The sequence below is a fragment of the Dipodomys ordii genome, unplaced genomic scaffold (assembly GCF_000151885.1).
Source record: "Dipodomys ordii isolate 6190 unplaced genomic scaffold, Dord_2.0 Scaffold23, whole genome shotgun sequence".
Classification (NCBI taxonomy): Eukaryota; Metazoa; Chordata; class Mammalia; order Rodentia; family Heteromyidae; genus Dipodomys; species Dipodomys ordii.
Genome location: NW_012267239.1, coordinates 1,102,237 through 1,120,225, shown reverse-complemented (window position 1 = coordinate 1,120,225; position 17,989 = coordinate 1,102,237). Strand labels below are relative to the sequence as shown.

The window sequence follows — 17,989 nt, the reverse complement described above, 5'->3', positions numbered from 1 at the left end:
GGGACAACACACCTGGGCTAGCGTTTCGTGGCGCGCAGAGGAGGAAACTCAGGCTGGGAAAGAGCAGTCTAGAGTCTGGCACCTGGCGCTGCTGGGCACTACCTGGGAGCTGGAGTTGGAAGTTCCCCAAAGCTGTGTACCCGCACAGCCAGGGGGTCCTGTTTGCATTCAGTCTGCTTTGAAAGGTAGCCCTGGTCCCGGAGTGGGAGGTGAAAGGGTGAAGACCCAAGAGATGGCTGAGTGTAGGCAGAACCTTCTTCGTACCCTTGAGCAGCCCAACTCTGCTCCGTAGATGAGACCCCTCTCAGAGGCACCAGGAAGAATGATGGATGTTATGTGCATTCGGGTTTGGGTTATTTTTGGGGGGACAGAACCTAGGGCCTCATACACACTAGGACAAATGGTCTACCACTGATCTATACCCTCCCCTCCCCCCAAGGGATGTTTTTGAAACTACACAAACCTCTATACCAGACACTCAGCTCTACTTTTGATGGCAAGATTTGCCCTTTCCAGCCAGAGGCCTCCTACTTGATCCATGGTAGCTCACATCTGACTACACAGCCAACAGGAAAGCCTCTCCACGAGACCAGTAAGAACACACCCGTCCAGCGATGCTGCACCAGCCATCTGCATAACTTACCTTCAGCCTTGGCTCTCAAATGCCTCAGAGACCCTTCCATGCTCCACACCACCCACACACAACTGCCTTTCTTCCCCATCAAGTATCTTGTACAAAGACTCGAGGGAAGAAGCAAGGGCTTGCCCCTCTCAAAGCCAGCAACCTGAGCTCCTTGGGGACCAGCCACCCAGACCCATGAGCATTATAATAACCACAATCAGATCATGTGAGCTGAAGGTGTCTAGAGCTGCTTCCTCCCAGCACTTCAGGTCATTGGAAAGACAAGCCACCAGACCCAGCCCTTGGGGGATAAGGGCAAAGCAGGGCCACTTCCCCAGGGATCTCAGGTGTTTCCTGTTCAGCAACAAACCCCACAATTCACACACACCCACACTCCCAGACCAACCAATTGCTTTTCAGCCAGGATCACATGGCCCCCATAATGACTGTTGTTGACAAGCTGTATGTGGTTAATCCATTTTACAAAGGAAGGAAGGAAGCAAGACTGAGAAAGAGAGGGATCCAAAGTCAAGGGCAGAAAAGAGAGATTCATTCCATATCCCATCCCTAGAGATCAAGACCATAATGAACAGAGCAGAAGTAATCTGCATCATCCTCAGGCTGCACAGGGCTGATGGTCAGGACGCAAGCATTGTGGACTGTATCCTTGACAGCCCAGAATCGATCAGGAATGTCAGCAGGCCGATAGTGGTCCTCCTCTGAATGGTAGTAGAGAAGGAGGCGGGGGGCACTGCCTGGCCGCTGCTGGTACCAGGACACACCATAGTCCAAGATGGTGGTATGCTGGGGGCTGAGTCTGCAGGAGAGTTGGGCCACTTGGCCTGGGAAGACCAGCAGTGCATCCGGCTGGGCTAGGACTGGCTGTAAGACTGAGAGAAATAGATCTACTTAGACCTGGCCTGGTCCCCTTTTCTCCTGCCCATGCCTAGGAATGGTTGGGGTATAGCAGCCTCCCCAGCCCTGTCCCCCTAAATACCTGGAGCACAACCCAGCAGACTTCCTGCCTACCTCTCTGCTCTGACTCCAAGGTGGCTACCACTTCTAGAGCCCACTGCCATGAGATTGGGTCTGTACTGGGCATGGGAGATATGGTTCCATGTAACTTGGAGTACCCTCTCCGTACCTTCATTTCCCTCTACCAATGAGGACTTTGCAGTTAGTAACCCCCTAAGTCTCTGTTCCAAAGTCTTAAGAATCCACATTCAAAGCTGGGGGGCAAGTTGCTTGTGTGTATAGTCCTGGCTAATCAGGAGCCTGAGATTTGAGGATCTCGGTTCAAAGCCAGTCCAGACAGGAAAGTTCATAAGACTCTTTATCTCCAATTAATCACAAAAAGCTGGAAGTGAAGCTGTAGCTCAAGTAAGAGAGTGCTAGACTGGAGCAAAAGCACTCAGAAACAGCCCCCAGCCCCCAAGCCCCAGCCCCAGTACCAAAAAAAAAAAAATCAACATTCAATTAGGAAATTAATATTCAAGCATGAGACTGGCATTTTTTGGGTGTCTTGGCTACCCACTCCGCTCACTCTGAAAGCTATTTCAAACTCCAGCTACAGATGAGCCATCCCTCTCCAAGAACCTCCGAGCTGCATTATCCACCTTTTCACCCTCAGGCCACTGGCTGCTGGGAACCTGCTCAAGGTTAGGTTACCTTGGTGGCCTGGCCCTTTAGGGGTAAGGAACAGCCAATACCAGCTTCCCCTGTGAAAGATGATCGGGTCTAATCACCTCAGGGGCCCCAGAGATGGCCCAAAGGAAAATAGGGACCTGATCGTCAACCCCTGGAGAAACCACAGCTCACACAAGAAAGTGACTTGTCCCAGGGTCAGGGGCAAAGCTGCCTGGGCTCAAGTCTCCTCTCTATCTGACAGAGGGTCAGATACTCCCCACTGTCCCTATTGATATGCTTCCCTGCCAGAGCCTTTTCAGGCCAGTGCCAACCACCACAACCTACCCCCAAGTGAGACAGGCCAAGGGAGGGCTCACCTGCCAGAAAGGCTCCCATCAAAAGGAGAAACAGGTTCTGGGTGCAGGCCATGGCCAGAGAAACAGGCAGGGAGTTTATTGGGCTATGCTCCTAGTACTGAAGGACACCGGGCTGGGGAGGCTGCTAGACCACAAGAGAGCATGCAAATCATACCCGTGACTGAGAAGGAAAGGGTGTGACTGGAGCCAACCCAGGCCCTCTCTCCCCAAATATCAAGGTCCTGACACATGGGCCTTGGGAGATCAGAAGCCTGAAAGCCCACTTGTGCAGTTATAACAGAAGGTTGGAATCTTCCTCTTCCTCCTTTCTTCTTCCTCTTCTTCCTCCTCCTTCTCTTCTGCTTCTGCGGCTTCTTACACTGGGCATCAGTTCAGGGCCTCAAATAAGCTAGGCAAATGCTTCCATCTCCAGCCTCAAAAATCTGCTTTTATACTGAGGTATAACTAGCATAGAAGAAAGTACATAAACCTTAATTATATAATTTTATAATATATATTATGCATATACATTATGTGCATAAGACACCCAAAAATATCACTCCTACAACTTCCATTAAATCAAGATTTAGAGCATTTCCATTTCTGCAGAGGACAGCCCTTCATACAGTCAACACCGTTCACTCCTCCAGACCTCAAGTTAAAGGATTGGTCCTCAGCTTGGCATTATGGGGAGGTGTGGTCTACAGAAGGTCTTCAGGCCAGTGGGAGTATGCTCTTAAAGGAGATTGTGGGACCCCAGCTCCTTCTCTCTTTTGCTTCCTGGCCCACTATGAAGTGGCTTTGTTCCACTTCACACTCTCCGCCATGATATACTGACTTGCCACATACCCAGTAGCAACAGGACCAGCCTCCCACACAGTGAAATGAAACGATCTTTCCTCTTTATAAAATGAGTACCTTGCCTGGTGCTGGTGGCTCAGTCGCCTGTAATCCTAGCTACTCAGGAAACTTGGGATCTAAGGATTGCAGTTCAAAGACAGCCTGGGCAGGAAAGTTTGTGAGACACTTGTCTCCAATTAACCACCAGAAAACGAGAAGTGTAGCTGTGGCTCAAAGTGATAGAGCACTGTCTTTGTGCAGAAAAGCTCAGGGGCAGCTTCTAGGCCCTGAGTTCAAGCCCCACAACTGAAACAAACAAACAAAAAAAAGTTGACTGCCTTTAGGAGTTAGTTATGGTAACAGGAAACTAACAACCCCTAAGGGAGGTATCCCTGGAACTTTATCACTTACCCCCAGGATCAGGGAGGGCTTAAACTCATCCAGCCTCAAGCTTTAGAATATCTTGCTTACAGTTGGTGCTCTAACAGTTGCTCCAAGCTTCCAGACCAGCTTTTTGATGGTTATTTTGGAGATGGAGTCTTGTACATTTTGCTGCCTAGGCTGGCTTTGAATTTTGATCCTCCAGCTCTCAATCTCTAGAGTAGCTAGAATTGTAAGTATGAACCAATGACACCATCTATCGGATTAATTATGCCTGCTTTAGACACTCTAAATGGAATGACAGTGTATGTTTTGTCTCTGTGTATGTGTGCATGTTGACATGTTTTATCCAATATTAAGAGTCATTTGTGTGTGTGTGTGTGTGTGTGTGTTTATGGGTATCATTCTCTTAGCTATATGTAATTCATTCTGTGAATGCATCATAATTAGTATAGCCATTGTCCTGCTATTAAACATCTGGGGGTTTCTGCTCTTTGGCCACACCCAATAAAATTGCTGCAGCCATTCCTATCAACCAAAAGAGATGTACCTGTTCTCTTTCTGTCTCACACATGCACACTTTCCTCTCCTCTCTTTCCTCTCCTCTCTCTGCCTCTCTCTTTGGAGAGACATCTAGGACTGGTAGGAAGTGTATACTTTTCACTTCGCAGGGTTCATTTTCACTAGCTTCACTTTCGCCAGCAGGTAAAAATTCTAGAGACTTCACATCCTCAGCATCCTTAACATTGTTAATCCCTTTCATCTGCCACAAAGAGGACAGCTGTGGTGCTTTCCAACCTTGGGATTCAAACCCAAGTTTTCAGACATGTTATTTGCTGTATGACTTCAAATAAGTTATTTCCCCTTGAAGTGTCTCAGTTTTCCCATCTGGGAAATGAAAATGAACATGTTGGAAGCTGGAGGGTAGTCGAGATACAAAGATAGTCTGTGTTGGCTCAGTGCTGAACACACTGCATTGATTAAGTGCTCTAGTTAGGATCTAGAATGTCCCTCAGAGACTGATTGATGTATTAACAGCTTATGGAACAATTGGGAAAGATGGTGGAGCCTTTAGGAGGTGGAGCTACTGGAAGATCATAGGTCACTAGGGACTTGCCCTTGAAGGGGATAATTTACCCCTTTCCAAACTCACTCTTGGTTCCCTGGCCACCATGAAGTAAGAAATTTCATTTTTTACTACATACTCCTACCATAGTGTACTGCCTTGCCACAGACTCCAAAGCAATGTGGCTACTTAAGCCTGGACTAAAGCCTCCAAAACTGTAAGTCAAAATAAACCTTTCCTCCTTTTAAGTTGATTGTTACTATAATAGAAAGAAAACCAACACATTAAGCATATCATTTTTTTTTCTTTTGTGCCAATTCTGGGATTTGAACTCAGGGCCTGGGCACTGTCCCTTAGCTTTTTCACTCAAGGCTAGTGCTCTATGACTTGAGCCACAACTTCACTTCTGACTTTGGGTGATAAATTGGCAATAAGAATTTCACAGTTTTCTGCCCAGGTTGGCTTTGAACCAAGATCCTTGGGTCTCAGCCACCTGGGTAGCTAGCATTATAAGTATGCATCACTGGCATGCAGTTTTAAGTTTTTAATTTTTTTTTTGTTTCTGTTTTTTGTCGGGTGTGGGGCTTGAACTCGGCCTGGGCGCTGTCCTTGCGCTCTTCAGCTCAAGGCAAGAGCTCTACCGCTTGAGCCACAGCACCACTTCCAGTTTTCTAGTGGTTTATTGGAGATAAGAGTCTCACGGACTTTCCTGCCTGGGCTGGCTTTGAACCATGATCCTCAGATCTCAGCCTCCTGAGTAGCTAGGATTACAGGCGTGAGCCACTGGTGCCCGACTTTTTTAAAAAAAATTTTATTCCAATGTTTGGGGACTTACTGACCCTATACCCTCTCAAGGTTATCCAGTTTGTGGAGACAGTCAATTGCTGTGTGTTTTTCAAGTGCAAACCAGCCAATCCTGAGCCCACACCCCCAACTCCCTCCATTATAAGTCTCACACTGAACCTATTATGTTCATCTCTCAAGGAACATAAACTGCAGAAACCACAGTTCTTCCTCTTCCTGTTTCTTGACCAACCCTAGTGATTCCCTGTGTGGCACCTCCTCTTCATAGAAGCTGTAAGTAATGAACTCTCAGCAAGTTCAGTGGTCTCCTCAGATCTTACCTCACTATTGCTGAGTCTATAAATAACAATTTAAAACTGTGAGCTGAAACTGGGTACCTGTGGCTCATGCCTGTAATCCTAGCTATTCAAGAGACTGAGATCTGAGAATTAAGGTTCAAAGCCAGGTTAGGCAGGAAAACTCTTGAGATGCTTGTCTCCAATTAACCACCGAAAAGCTGGAAAATAGAGCTATGGCTCAAGTGGTAGATCACCAGTCTTGAGCAAAAAAGCTAAGGAAGAGTGTCAAGGCCCTGAATTTAAGCCCCAGTAGCTTGCATGTGTGCTCTCTCTCTCTCTCTCTTTCTCTCTCTCTCTCTCTCTCTCACACACACACACACTACTACTACTACTCTCAAAACAACACACACTTGCTACTCTCAAAACAACATGAGCTCTCTTTAACTGAAGCCTCCAGAGTAATCTTGGGGGCAGTTATTGTAAGCATTATGCCCACCTTTGGTCCTCAGCTCTTCCCAGACCTGAGCAAAAGCTCAGCTCTGAAGTTCCCGCCATACAGCTGGCCCCTCCCTTTCTACCCCCCAGATCCTGCTGCTACCTAGACAGTGGAGGGTGCTATGTGCTCCCTCTCCAGGGGAAATATGGCTCCTCTAATAAACCTTGTAATAATCTTTCTCCTGTGCCTGCCTGCCTCTGTGTGGTCCCCTGGGATGGATGTGATGGATCCTTTCAGTTATAAAGCCCCCTGGGTACCTCACTCCATTCCTGACATCTCATTAAGGATTTCCATGACACTCAGATTAAAGGCTCCCTTCTCTATGGTGGCACTGAAGAGGAGCCACTAACACAGCTAACACATTCCAGGCCTGGAATGAATGACCTTTTCTTCTGAAGTCTGGCTCTAGACTCTGGCATTGAACTCTCCACCCTTAGTGCTTCCTGAGCTATGATCTGCAGGAAACACACAGTGCTGATCAGCACTACAACCTATGGCACTACTGGGGTTTGAACTTGTTAGGCAGGCACTATTCCACCACTTTAGCACCTCCAGCCCTAGAGATAGCTTTCTAAATATTATTATATTTATGTTAGGCATGACATTACTTATTCCAGCACTCAGAAGTCAGGCTAGAGGATCATGAGTTTGAGGCCAGAATGAGCGACAAAGTGAAATGCTGTGTCAAAACAACAGTACCAACCAAAAAGTGTTAAGACTTTTAAACTTTAGCAACCTGGCTAGATCATGGGGTTCAGTCCCTTTTATAGGTGAGAACACTGAAGCCATTCAAGAAAAATAGTGCTAATTCAGTGACAGAAGGAACCAACGGTGAGCTGCCTGGAAGGTCTACCCATCATATCTTGCTGTCCAGAAATCTGTCCACAGAGGACAGGACAGCCAAATCATGGAGATAATCCTCTTAGCACTCAGGAAGGGTTTGGTGAAGGGTGGTAGGGGAGGAGGGCAGGAGACAGAAGAAGAAAGAGGGAAGATAGTAGGGGAACATAAAAAGAGAAAGAATGAATTAGATAGAAATAGAAAAAAGAAAATCAATTAAAGGAATCATACAGGAAGAAGAAAATCAGGTTAAATAAAAGACCGTAGAGACAGAAAGAAAGGAGACCTAGCTAGATGTCAGGGCTCATGCCTATCATCCTAAACTACTTTAAAGGCTGAGAATGAAAAGATTGAGATTTGAGACCAGCCAGCCCAGAAAAGCCCTAGACTCCATCTCCACAGAAGGGAAGCTCAACAGAGTGGCCTAACCTGTGATCTTAGAAACAATGCAGGAAGCCTAAGAGAGAAAGAAAGAAAGAAAGAGAGAGAGAGAGAAAGAAAGAAAGAAAAGAAAGAGAGAAAGAGAGAGAAAGAGGAAAAGGAGAGGAGGAAGAGGGAAACAAAGAGAAAAGGCAGAGAGACAAATATAAGAAAGGAGTTGGCCGGGCGCTGGTGGCTCACGCCTGTAATCCTAGCTACTCAGGAGGCTGAGATCTGAGGATCGCGGTTCAAAGCCAGCCCGGGCAGGAGAGACCATGAGACTCCTATCTCCAATAAACCACCGGAAAACCGGAAGTGGCGCCGTAGCTCAAGTGGTAGAGCGCTCGCCTTGAGCTGAAGAGCTGAGGGCAGCGCCCCAGGCCCAGAGTTCAAGCCCCAGACCGACAAAAAAAAAAAAAAAAAGAAAGAAAGGAGTTGGTGGCAAGTCGCTAGGTTAGGGATGTAGCTGAGTGTGACACACACACACACTTTTCATCCCTCTGAGTAGGGCCCACATACACATTTACCTCCATACTTAGCATGCATCATGTCCTGGGTTTGATACCCAACAGAGGAAAAAAAAACAAAAGAAGGAAGAAAAGAGAGAAAAATGGAAGCAGAAGAGCTGGTAATCCACAAATGTTTGTGGATTGCTAGATTGTTCTGGATCTGTGAAGCCTAGAGATAAGACAAAAGTAGAACAATGCAAAGTAGTTGGGCCTCACTGGAAAACATATTCACAGTGTCTTTTGAAGTTAAACCTACATTCAGCCAATGAGCCAGCAGTCCCTCTTATGGTATTTACTAGGCCAGAGAAATGAAACTCTCTGCTCCCCCAAGAACCTGAAGGAAAATGTTTATATTAGCTTTGTTCATAATTTCCCCAAACTAGAAACAAGCCAAAAAACAACAGGTGAGTAGATCAACCAACAGGCAATGGAACTGGGAGGAAAAGGAAAGAAGTACTGACATAGAACCACCTGGATGACCTTGGCTGCATCACACTGAATGAGAGAAGCCAGATGCAGAAAGTTCCAACAGAAGAACAAATAACATGGGCTGGGAAGGTGGCTCAGTGGTAGAGCGCTTGCCTTGCATGCTTGAGGCCCTGGGTTCGATTCCTCAGCACCCATAAGCAAAAAAAAAAGCCGGAAGTGGTGCTGTGGCTCAAGTGGTAGAGCACTAGCCTTGAGCTGAAGAGCTGAGGGACAGCGCCCAGGCCCAGAATTCAGGCCTACGACAGGACCCAAAATAAAAAAAAAACAAAAGAACAAATAACAACAAAGAAAAAAAACAGAACAGTGGATGCCAGGGTGGACTAAGTAATAGAGATGTTGAAAGATTAAGTTTATTTAGGAATAAAATAATATTGCAATAGAAGTATCTATGCTATTGTAAACTGTAAGTTATTCAAGAAGACTAAAGAAGAGGAAGTTTTGCTTTTTGGTCAGTCCTGGAACTGAGGGCCTGAAAACTGTGCCTAAGCTTTTTTGCTCAAGGTTAATGTTCTAGCACTTGAGCCATAGCTCCACTTCTGGCTTCTATTGATAGTTAATTAGAAATAAGAATTTCATAGACTTTCCTGCCCAAGCTGGCTTCAAACAAGGGTTTTGAACTCAGGGCCTGGATGCTGTCTCTGAGCGGTTTTGCTCAAGGCTAGTGCTCTACCACTTTGAACCACAACTCCAATTCTGGCTTTTTACTGATAATTGGAGATAAGAGTCTCACAGACTTTCCTGCAAAGGTTGGCTTCAAAATTCAATCTTCAGATCTCAGCCTCCTGAGTATCTAGGATTACAGGTGTGAGCCACCAGTGCCCATTATGGAAGAGAAAGTTTTTGGTGGTGATACTTGGTTTTGAACTCAAGGTCTTATACCTGCTCTACCATTTAAGCCACTTCCCTAGCGTTTTAGCTTTAGTTACTTTGTGGATAAGGTCTTGAATGTTTGCCCAGTGTCAGTTATGGAAGGCAATATTCCTACCTATACCTCCCATGTAGCTGGAACTACAAACACAAACCTCCATGCCAAACATGTTGCTTGAGTTAGTCTCAATTTTTTGCCCAGCTGACCTTAAATGGTGATACTCTCTCTCTTTGCCTCTCAAGTAGTTGGAATTATAGTCGTGTGCCACTGTACCTGGCCAAGAGGAGGTTTTTGAAGGTAAAATGAGTTACATATGGTAGTTTGAAACAATAATCCTTGGCTACTAGGATCAGTAACAAGGGTGGCCTCAGTCCAAGATTAAACACACAGTTGTTGGGCAGACGCCCTTGTAGAAGGAAGTATTTCTGTGTAAGGTTTCGGTGGCCTTTGTGTAAGGTTGTGGTTCTGGCAAAGCCTTTTGTAAATAACTCTTCTATATACATGCAGGAGATTCCCTCCTCTCATTTCCCAGCTTCAGTTATTGGAGGAAGGGGAAGAGATTAGGGCTTAACAACTTGACAACTTTTACAACCTCAAAGTAGTACAATGCGACTTGGGAGATGACAGTTGGTTTGAAGCTACACTGGTTTTATGAGATCTGCTAATATTTGAATACACTGGATATGGTGGTGCATGCCTGTAATCCCAGCTACTCACTTGGGAAACGAAGGCAGGAGGACCTTGAATTTGAATTTAATCTTGGCAAGTTAGTAAGATCCTGTCTTGGGGGAAAAAAAATAGCCAAGTGCTGGTATGTCACGCTTGTAATCCTAGCTATTCAGGAGTCTGAGATCTGAGGATCAGGGTTCAAAGCCAGCCCAGGTAGGAAAGTCTGTGAGACTCTTATCTCTCATAACCACCAAAAACCCAGAGGTGGAGCTGTGGTTCAATGTGATAGAGCACCAGTCCTGAGCAAAAAACTCAGGGACACACACAGGCCCTGAGTTCAAGACCCATGACCCCCTCCAAAAAAAAAATTACAAAAAAGGTGGAAATGGGAGCCATAGTTCAAATTGTAGAGGACTTATCCAGTACACACACACACACACACACACACACACACACACACACACACACACAGCAATCATAGAAAAGAGTAAATTTTGCTGGCGCTGGTGGCTCACGTCTATTCCCAGCTACTCAGGAGGCTGAGATCTGAAGATCACCGTTCAAAGCTAGCCCAGCAGGAAAGTCCGTGAGACTCTTATCTCCATTAAACCACTAGAAAACCGGAAGTGGTGCACTAGCCTTCAGCTGATGAGCTCAAGGACAGCACCCAGGCCCTGAGTTCAAGCCCCACGACCGACAGAAGAAGAGAAAAAGTAAATTTTACTATTTTTAAATGTACCTCAATACATTCAAGTAACAAAGGGGAAAAGAAACAAGGGTAAGTCTGGCGCTGGTGGCTAATGTCTATAATCCTAGCTATTTTCAGGAGGCTGAGAGCTGAGGATTGGGGCTCAAAGCCAGCCTAGGCAGGAAAGTCCCAGAGACTCCTCTCCAGTTAAATCACCAGAAAACCGGAGAGGCGCTGTGCTAACGCTAAACTCAAGCCATGGCCCAAAACAAACAAGGATAGCTAGAGATCCGGGAGGCAGGGAAAAGGCACTGGATGAGGACTGTTCTTCCCTGGAGGGCTGGTCTCCGCAGCCATCATCCCGAGCCTCTGGAACCCGGGTCTGGATTCCCACTGCGGGCTGCGCGGAGCCCCGCCTGAGGAGCCCGCCCCATCAGGGTCGTTTCCAGGATACTGGGGGTAAGGCATTTCCTGTCGAGACTGGCGGCTCTCACTGCCTTGGAGACCAGCTGGGAGGATGGGGGTGCGGTTCTGACCCAGCCAGAGGCGGCAGGACGAGGGGCTCCAGAGGCCTTGGTCTGAGCAGGTGCCTCAGCTGGAGTCTGGGCCCACCCCTCCCTCCACCCTCACCAGCACACACCTCGGCGACCGGGTCCCACTCCGCAATCGAACTCAAATCTGTGGCAGGAGTCAGGATATCAAAGCCTCCGGGTCTGTCTTCTTCCCCGCTGTAAGCCATGTTTATCACCGTCAAGTTTGGAGGTGAGTGGGGAGGGGAGCCGTGGGAATGGGGGAGCACCCTCAGAGGCAAGTCTCTGGGGAGCTGGAGGAAGGGTGGAGCGGTGCGGGGGAAGAGGGAGAGGAATGGAGGTTTGGAGAAGGGGGCTTAGGGAGGAGGCAAAGCTGAACGCCCAAGCTGTGTCTGGTATGGATCTCATTGACGCGGGTTCCACCGGACCAGTACCTGCCACCGTGCCGCCCAGTTTTGCACGACTCAAGCTTCAGATTGCTTCAGATTGCGTCTGAAGTCCGAAGCTGTAGTTGCTAATCCTCCCCACCCTCCCCTCCCGCCCCTTCCGGAAGGTGGAAGGGGGCGGGCCTGCAGCGCTTGGAGGAGGGCCCCTCCGGAGAGGCGTGGTCAGCGCCAGGGGGCCGTCCTAATGCGCAGGGGGCGGGGTTAACTAGGAGTAGCCAATACTAGGGATCCTGTCTGGTAGGTCCAATCCCACCTCTAGTCAGGAGTAAGTCTCCAACACAGGTAGACAGCAATTGTCTGGACTGTTGTGCCCATTACCCAGACCTAGCTCCTTAGTCCTATTTGCAGCTCTGGAGAGGGGATAGACATGCAGGGATCCCACATACTCACTTCTGCCCCTTCCTCACAGCAGGCTGCTGGATGCTGGTGAATCCCTGGTGCAGCCTTGTAACCCTCACTGCTCACCTGAAGCAGAAGGGGCAGATCACCTCAGATGGTGAGGAGTCAGGGAAACGTCCGGGGAAGAGGGACTGTGGGTCCCCAGGCAGGAGTGCCAGCTTTGCTCAACCAATCTCCCTGTCCTCCCAGTGGCCATCGCCCTCTTGGCTGAGGATGGGCATCTAGTGAGCCTGGATAAGGGCCTGGAGGCCTCTCCCACATCCGCTATGGGCAGTTCCCTGCTGCAGGAGCGAAGGACCTATGTCCTGGTGCGCGTCATCAGTAAGTGGAACCCAACACTCTCCTTTATAGCTATGATGGAATGTAAGAGTCATGTCAGGTCAGACCATTCAAGGCCCTGCCCCCTCCCCTACCTTACCTGGGATCCAGTACCCCGCCTAGCCTCCCCAACCCTCCAGCATTTGTATTCAGAGTGACAGGGAATCCTTTGTCCTTTCTGTATACTCCACAGAGGGAGAGAATGGAGCCCCCAACTGCTATGAGTCCCTGTTGGAAAACCTAGATGACCAGAGTCCCGAGTTGGCAGGTGAGTGTCAGCGTTGAGTTAGGAAAGGGGACGTGCCAGCAGGAATTACTGGGTTTTCCCAGCTCCCACCAGCAGGATATCCTTGGGTCTTCCAGAGGAACTGCGCCGGCTGTCAGGTCTCTCTGCCATGAGCAACAAGCGAAGGAGACGTCTCGGCACTAGGAATGGCCTCCAGGAGCAAGACCCCCCTTCAAGGTCCGGAAGAGTAGGCTCCATACCATCCAGGACCCGCTAGGTGGAGCCAGGTGCAGAAAAGGTATGAACAATAAGAAACACCCCAAAATGGGATCACTTCCTGAGGGATAGACACAAGGCATGCTGAGGCAAACCCTCAATACTAAACCCACACAACATCTGTATGTTGTATCCAGATGTTCTACTACCTAGCTGGAATATAAGCACCCTTCGAGCAGGAATGCTTTCAGAGCTTAGGAACAGAGTGTGGTAGAGTCAGTGTTCTGCTAAACAAACTCAGTGAATATGTGATGAAACAGCCTGTACTAGGTTTGAAGAGCCTATTTTTCTGTCCCAACAGGCCTTGTGACCTGACATATCATAGCCAAGTGGCCAAGCTGGACTTAGATCTAAGGAAGCTAACTATAACCTCTGCCTCATGTGATCAGCTGCAAACCAACAGCAGCCCAGCAGAACTCCTCTTTCAGAACCTAGAAATTACTGAGTAGTTGCATCAGCTAGAGGGGCAGAATGTGGGACAGAATATGGGACTCTTGGGGAAACCCTTAAAATGTAGCTACAGAGAAAGGGACCCAGGCAGAAACAGAAGGGTGAAGGTGGCAGGTCTCCCTGTGGGCAAAGACAACAGTGTCCTGAGATTGTGACCTACAGTCTAAAGCCTCATCGCTTTCCTATTTTTTTTTTTTTGTCATTCATGGGGCTTGAACTCAGAGTTTGGGTGCACTGTCCCTGAGCATTTTTGCTCAAGGCTAGCACTCTACCACTTTAAGCCACAGCCCACTTCCGCTTTTCTGGTGGTTAATTGGAGTTAAGAGTCTCATTGATTTTCCTGTTTAGGCTGGCTACCAACGGTGTCTCAGCCTCCTGAGTAGCTAGGATTACAGGCATGAGCTACCAGCATCTGGCTAATTATCATTCTACTTTGAGCTGCCCAAAGTATCCTTGGCTATAGTACGGATGAAACCAGGGCTCTTCTCTCACCACCCAACATGCGTGTTTAAGATAGCATACAACAATGAGACCTGCATCTCTTCCCACTGACCACCCCTCAACAGGCAGTGTATTCCAAGCAGACAGGCCAGGAAGAGGGCAGATAGCAGGTTGTGATCGAAAATAAACTTTTTAATTGCACTTTTTTTTGGTATTATCCATGGGGTGAGAAACATCTTCCTTATTCCTAGTCCCAGCTACAATCTATCGTCATAGTCCGGCTGTCGGTGAGGGGATGGGGGAGAGCAGGGCTATGGCCCAGGACTCTTCAGGGCAGTGAGCTCAGACCTGTGGGGGAGCAGGAAGAAGAGGGAGCATACATTGGTGATCAGCCTGCAGATGCAAGAAGAAGGTTTGCCCCTCCCAGTCCCTACCAGGGTTGGAATCCAATTGCTCACCATGGTTGTACTTGCACTGCTTCAAGGCCTCACTGAAGCCCTCACACAGGGACAAGTCACTCTGAGTGGTCGAGCAGTCCAGGAACTGCTTGATCTCATAGGAGCAGGGCCCCATTTGTAGGGGTTGAGGGGCAGCACGAGCAGGGGCCTAGGATGGACAATACAAGAGACAGCAGGGTCACTCAAGGTTGGTACCCAGAAGTGAGTTTCAAAGCAGGAGGCTACCTGCCTCTCTACAAATTCCCAGCCTAGTGTCCCGAGGGTCCCAGGTAGGTTGGCTGACCAGTGCCAGCTTGTGCCTGCCTAACCACAGCTGCTCTACCCATGGAACAGGATGAGCCAGTAGCAGCAGCCTTTTAAAATCCATTAAGATGATACAGACAGGGTTTCCTGATGCTTCAAAACTGTTTTTGTTGCTGGATGCTAGTGGCTTATGCCTTTACTCCTATCTACTTAGGAGGCTGGGATATGAGGATCCAGGTTTAAAGCCAGACCAGGTAGTCCATGAGACTCTTATCTCCAATTAACCACCAAAAAGCCAGAAGAGTGCTAGCCTAAGGTTAAAAAGCTAAGAGACAGTACCCAGGCCCTGCATTCAAGCAAAAGAAAGGAAAGAAAGAAAAAAAGAAGAAAGGAAGGGAGAGTGAGGGAGGGAGGAGAGAAGGGAGGGAGGTCCTTGGGAAGAAGGTAGAGAAAATTCTAGAAAAGCCCTGCACACTCTGAGTACAAGCCCCACCCCCAAGATTCTAGCACCATCCTGGCTCAGCCACAGTGATCTTCATGACCCTTTACCCAGATGCTAAGCTGAATTTGGATTTGGCTCAAGACAAATTGAGCTTCAGTGGGAGATAGGTCATCAGGGAACAGGAGCTGTGGTTATGAACTGACCTTCATCCTTGGGCCCAGGAGCTACAATATTGGGCCTGAATGAGGAAAACAAGAGCTTGGGAAATTCTACATCCTGCCTCCACTTCGTGTTAAGTGTCCTTGGGCAAGTTTTTAAGCCCACCAGAGCCAAGCTGTTCCTTATCTTTAAAGGGCTGGTTGGTGTTAAGTCACTGGGAGCCCAGAGAGTTTACCTTTCAAGGAGGAACAAGGGCAGCCTACCAGAGACACCCCCCCTGAGTGAACTGTTTCTCCTGGGCCCTGCTGCTCACCTGCTGGGCGGCAGGCTGGGCAGGTTCAGAGCTTCCTCCACTGAAGGCTCCAGTAAGAGCGCTGCCCACGACGTGTCCCACTGCCGATCCCACGGCTACCCCAGCGGCTGTGGACGCCATCTGTGCCATGAGGCCCGGCTGGCCCGATGGAACCGGAGCGGGAGCGGCAGCGGAGGGTGGTGGGTGCGCGGGAGGATGGGCAGAAGTTGTGGCCAGACGGCTGCAGAGGTAGGGAATGGCGAAGCGGGGGGAGGAAGCAAGATTAATTCTGGCCAGATCCCAAGCCAAGGACCTGTGGGGTCTGCAGGTCCTGGCAACGACCCCTGCTCGTCCCCAGCAAGGGGGAGCGCACCGTCCTGCACACGCGATGGCTGCGCGGCGCCCTCCCCCCGCCAAGATGGCGCGATCGAACTCAAGGTCACCCTCCGGAGGCCCTCGCGGGATGCGAGGCCCACGTTTCTCTCTCCCCCTTCCTCCCGGGACTAGGGACCCCTCACACCTGGCTGGCCGAGCGGCCGCACTGCGGCTGCCCCGAGGCATGGTGGTGGCGGTGGAACCAAAGTCAGTAGGAGACAGAGACGGTGGCTGGCGGCGGCTGTGTCACCGAGACTGGAAGCCGGGGCACTTGTCACTGCGGCCGAGGGGGCGGGGTTGGGAGGGGCCTCGTGGACACGCCCCTGCGGCCGAGGGGGCGGGGTTGGGAGGGCCTCGTGGACACGCCCCTGCGGTGAGGTTGGGAGGGGCCTCGTGGACACGCCCCTGTGGCCGAAGGGACGGGGTCGGGAGGGGCCACGTGGACACGCCCATGTGGCCGAGGGGGCGGGGTTGGGAGGGGCCTCGTGGACACGCCCCTGCGACCGAGGGGGCGGGGTTGGGAGGGCCTCGTGGACACGCCCCTGTGGCCGAGGGGACGGGATCGGGAGGGGCCACGTGGACACGCCCATGTGGCCGAGGGGGCGGGGTTGGGAGGGGCCTCGTGGACACGCCCCTGTGGGAGCCGATCGCTCCGCGGTTCCGGTGGAACAGGGTGGCCCGGGGCGCTCTCACTGCTCCGGGCTCCGGGTGGGAGGGTCCTGCGGACACCGGCCAAGGTCACAAGCCGCCAAAGGTTTATGTCGGCAATGTCAGTGAAGCTGTTGGAGCGGAGGTAGCGGGTCCTCCAAGTGAGGAAGGCGTCTCACTAGACAGTGGTTGACCACCAGCGGCGTGGCCTCCAGCCCGGGAAGATGTGCGACGGCCTAGAATGGCCACTAGGGGGCACAGGAACGCCGCTTTGATTTTCTGCGTGCTCTACCTCCAGCTGTGCCTAACCTAAGATCTCCATCTGCGGGACCTTGATTCCATTGTACTTCCTGGGCTCTATCTGGCCTGTTTCCCTGGGCTCCTGATCCCACGGATGCCACACTGGACGCTGACAGTGTTTTGTTTTGCGACATTCAAGCAATGTGCCCATTCCGCCAGCTGTGTGGCCGGACTGTCTAGAGCTGCTTGCTCAAACTAAAATCAAACCACACACAGATGTAAATCCTAAGGATTTAAGATTTCAGCACCTTCCAGACTAAGGTGAGGCCAGAGGAAGGAATTTAGAATGCTTCCTGACCCTTCAGGAAGGAACTCAGTTTTTATGGTGTTTACTGGGTTACTGTGACAGATCACATTATTGTTTACTATTCTGGTACTCTGTCTTAAATTCAGGTCTAGGGAGCTGTCCCTTAGCTTTTTTGATCAAGGTTAGCACTCTTATCATTTGAGCCACAGCTCCACTTCCAGCTTTTTTAGTAGTTAATTTGTAGATAGTGTTACTGGGTGGGGACTTTGCTGCGAGGAGGGTGGAGTCTGCTCGCCATCCAGGAGCGGACCTTACAGATAGAGTCTCACAGACTTTCCTGACCAGGTTGGCTTTGAATTGTCATCATTTCTCAGCCTCCTGTGTAGTGAGGATTACAGGTGTGAGCCACCAATCTCTGTCTATGATGTGATCATATTATGGCCCCTACTAAGAACTGGGAGAGACCCTGACTTCTTCCCCGCACCTTGGGGAGGTGGCTACCTGGCACTGGAAAATCATCAAAAGCAAGAGACTCCAAGAGTGGGGCTTTGATCACCAAGTCAAAAGCAGAAGTCAGTTCCTCTATGAGTGAATGAGAGAAGGGGAACAGGATACCTGCAGGATCCAATACACTACACAGGTATTCTGTACCACTATGCATGAAAGTCATGTCCACTCTTGTGCTCTTGCATTTATTCTTTTCAACTACTCTGTGCAAAATAAGCCATTCCCTCTTCAATGATGTGCCAGGTTTGCTCCAGCCTTCCCAGGCCCATAAAGTTGCTGA

The 17,989-nt window shown here is 49.6% G+C and overlaps 3 protein-coding genes across 3 annotated transcripts; 1 reads left to right on the top strand and 2 right to left on the bottom strand.

Moving 5' to 3' along the window:
- Positions 1–1,087: 1,087 nt before the first annotated feature.
- On the bottom strand, positions 1,088–2,700 carry Vpreb3 (pre-B lymphocyte 3). Its single transcript, XM_013014363.1, has 2 exons — positions 2,626–2,700; positions 1,088–1,512 (listed from the first exon to the last, which is right to left on the bottom strand). Exons 1-2 carry the CDS (start codon positions 2,675–2,677, stop codon positions 1,190–1,192), a joined length of 375 nt encoding a protein of 124 aa, XP_012869817.1. The 5' UTR covers positions 2,678–2,700; the 3' UTR covers positions 1,088–1,189.
- Positions 2,701–11,192: 8,492 nt separating this feature from the next.
- On the top strand, positions 11,193–13,801 carry LOC105984249 (chromosome unknown open reading frame, human C22orf15). Its single transcript, XM_013014358.1, has 6 exons — positions 11,193–11,714; positions 12,338–12,424; positions 12,517–12,648; positions 12,839–12,913; positions 13,009–13,169; positions 13,449–13,801. Exons 1-5 carry the CDS (start codon positions 11,690–11,692, stop codon positions 13,146–13,148), a joined length of 459 nt encoding a protein of 152 aa, XP_012869812.1. The 5' UTR covers positions 11,193–11,689; the 3' UTR covers positions 13,149–13,169; positions 13,449–13,801.
- A 411-nt stretch (positions 13,802–14,212) lies between these two features.
- Chchd10 (coiled-coil-helix-coiled-coil-helix domain containing 10) lies at positions 14,213–16,292 on the bottom strand. The gene is made up of 4 exons (XM_013014322.1): positions 16,153–16,292; positions 15,654–15,873; positions 14,497–14,644; positions 14,213–14,386 (listed from the first exon to the last, which is right to left on the bottom strand). Exons 1-4 carry the CDS (start codon positions 16,191–16,193, stop codon positions 14,367–14,369), a joined length of 429 nt encoding a protein of 142 aa, XP_012869776.1. The 5' UTR covers positions 16,194–16,292; the 3' UTR covers positions 14,213–14,366.
- Between the last annotated feature and the right edge of the window lie 1,697 nt (positions 16,293–17,989).

Bases quoted from the DNA above. Each gene is read 5' to 3' on its own strand.
- LOC105984249 (XM_013014358.1), top strand. From the start codon at position 11,690: ATGTTTATCACCGTCAAGTTTGGAG. The intron at 12,649-12,838 runs GTAAGTGGAACC...TATACTCCACAG, and splicing joins TGTCCTGGTGCGCGTCATCA to AGGGAGAGAATGGAGCCCCC. The intron at 12,914-13,008 runs GTGAGTGTCAGC...TGGGTCTTCCAG, and splicing joins CCAGAGTCCCGAGTTGGCAG to AGGAACTGCGCCGGCTGTCA.
- Vpreb3 (XM_013014363.1), bottom strand. From the start codon at position 2,677: ATGGCCTGCACCCAGAACCTGTTTCTCCTTTTGATGGGAGCCTTTCTG. The intron at 1,513-2,625 runs GTGAGCCCTCCC...TATTTCTCTCAG, and splicing joins GATGGGAGCCTTTCTGGCAG to TCTTACAGCCAGTCCTAGCC.
- Chchd10 (XM_013014322.1), bottom strand. From the start codon at position 16,193: ATGCCTCGGGGCAGCCGCAGTGCGGCCGCTCGGCCAGCCAG. The intron at 14,645-15,653 runs GTGAGCAGCAGG...TGTCCATCCTAG, and splicing joins CCCAGCCTGCCGCCCAGCAG to GCCCCTGCTCGTGCTGCCCC. The intron at 14,387-14,496 runs GTGAGCAATTGG...GCTCCCCCACAG, and splicing joins GCAGTGCAAGTACAACCATG to GTCTGAGCTCACTGCCCTGA.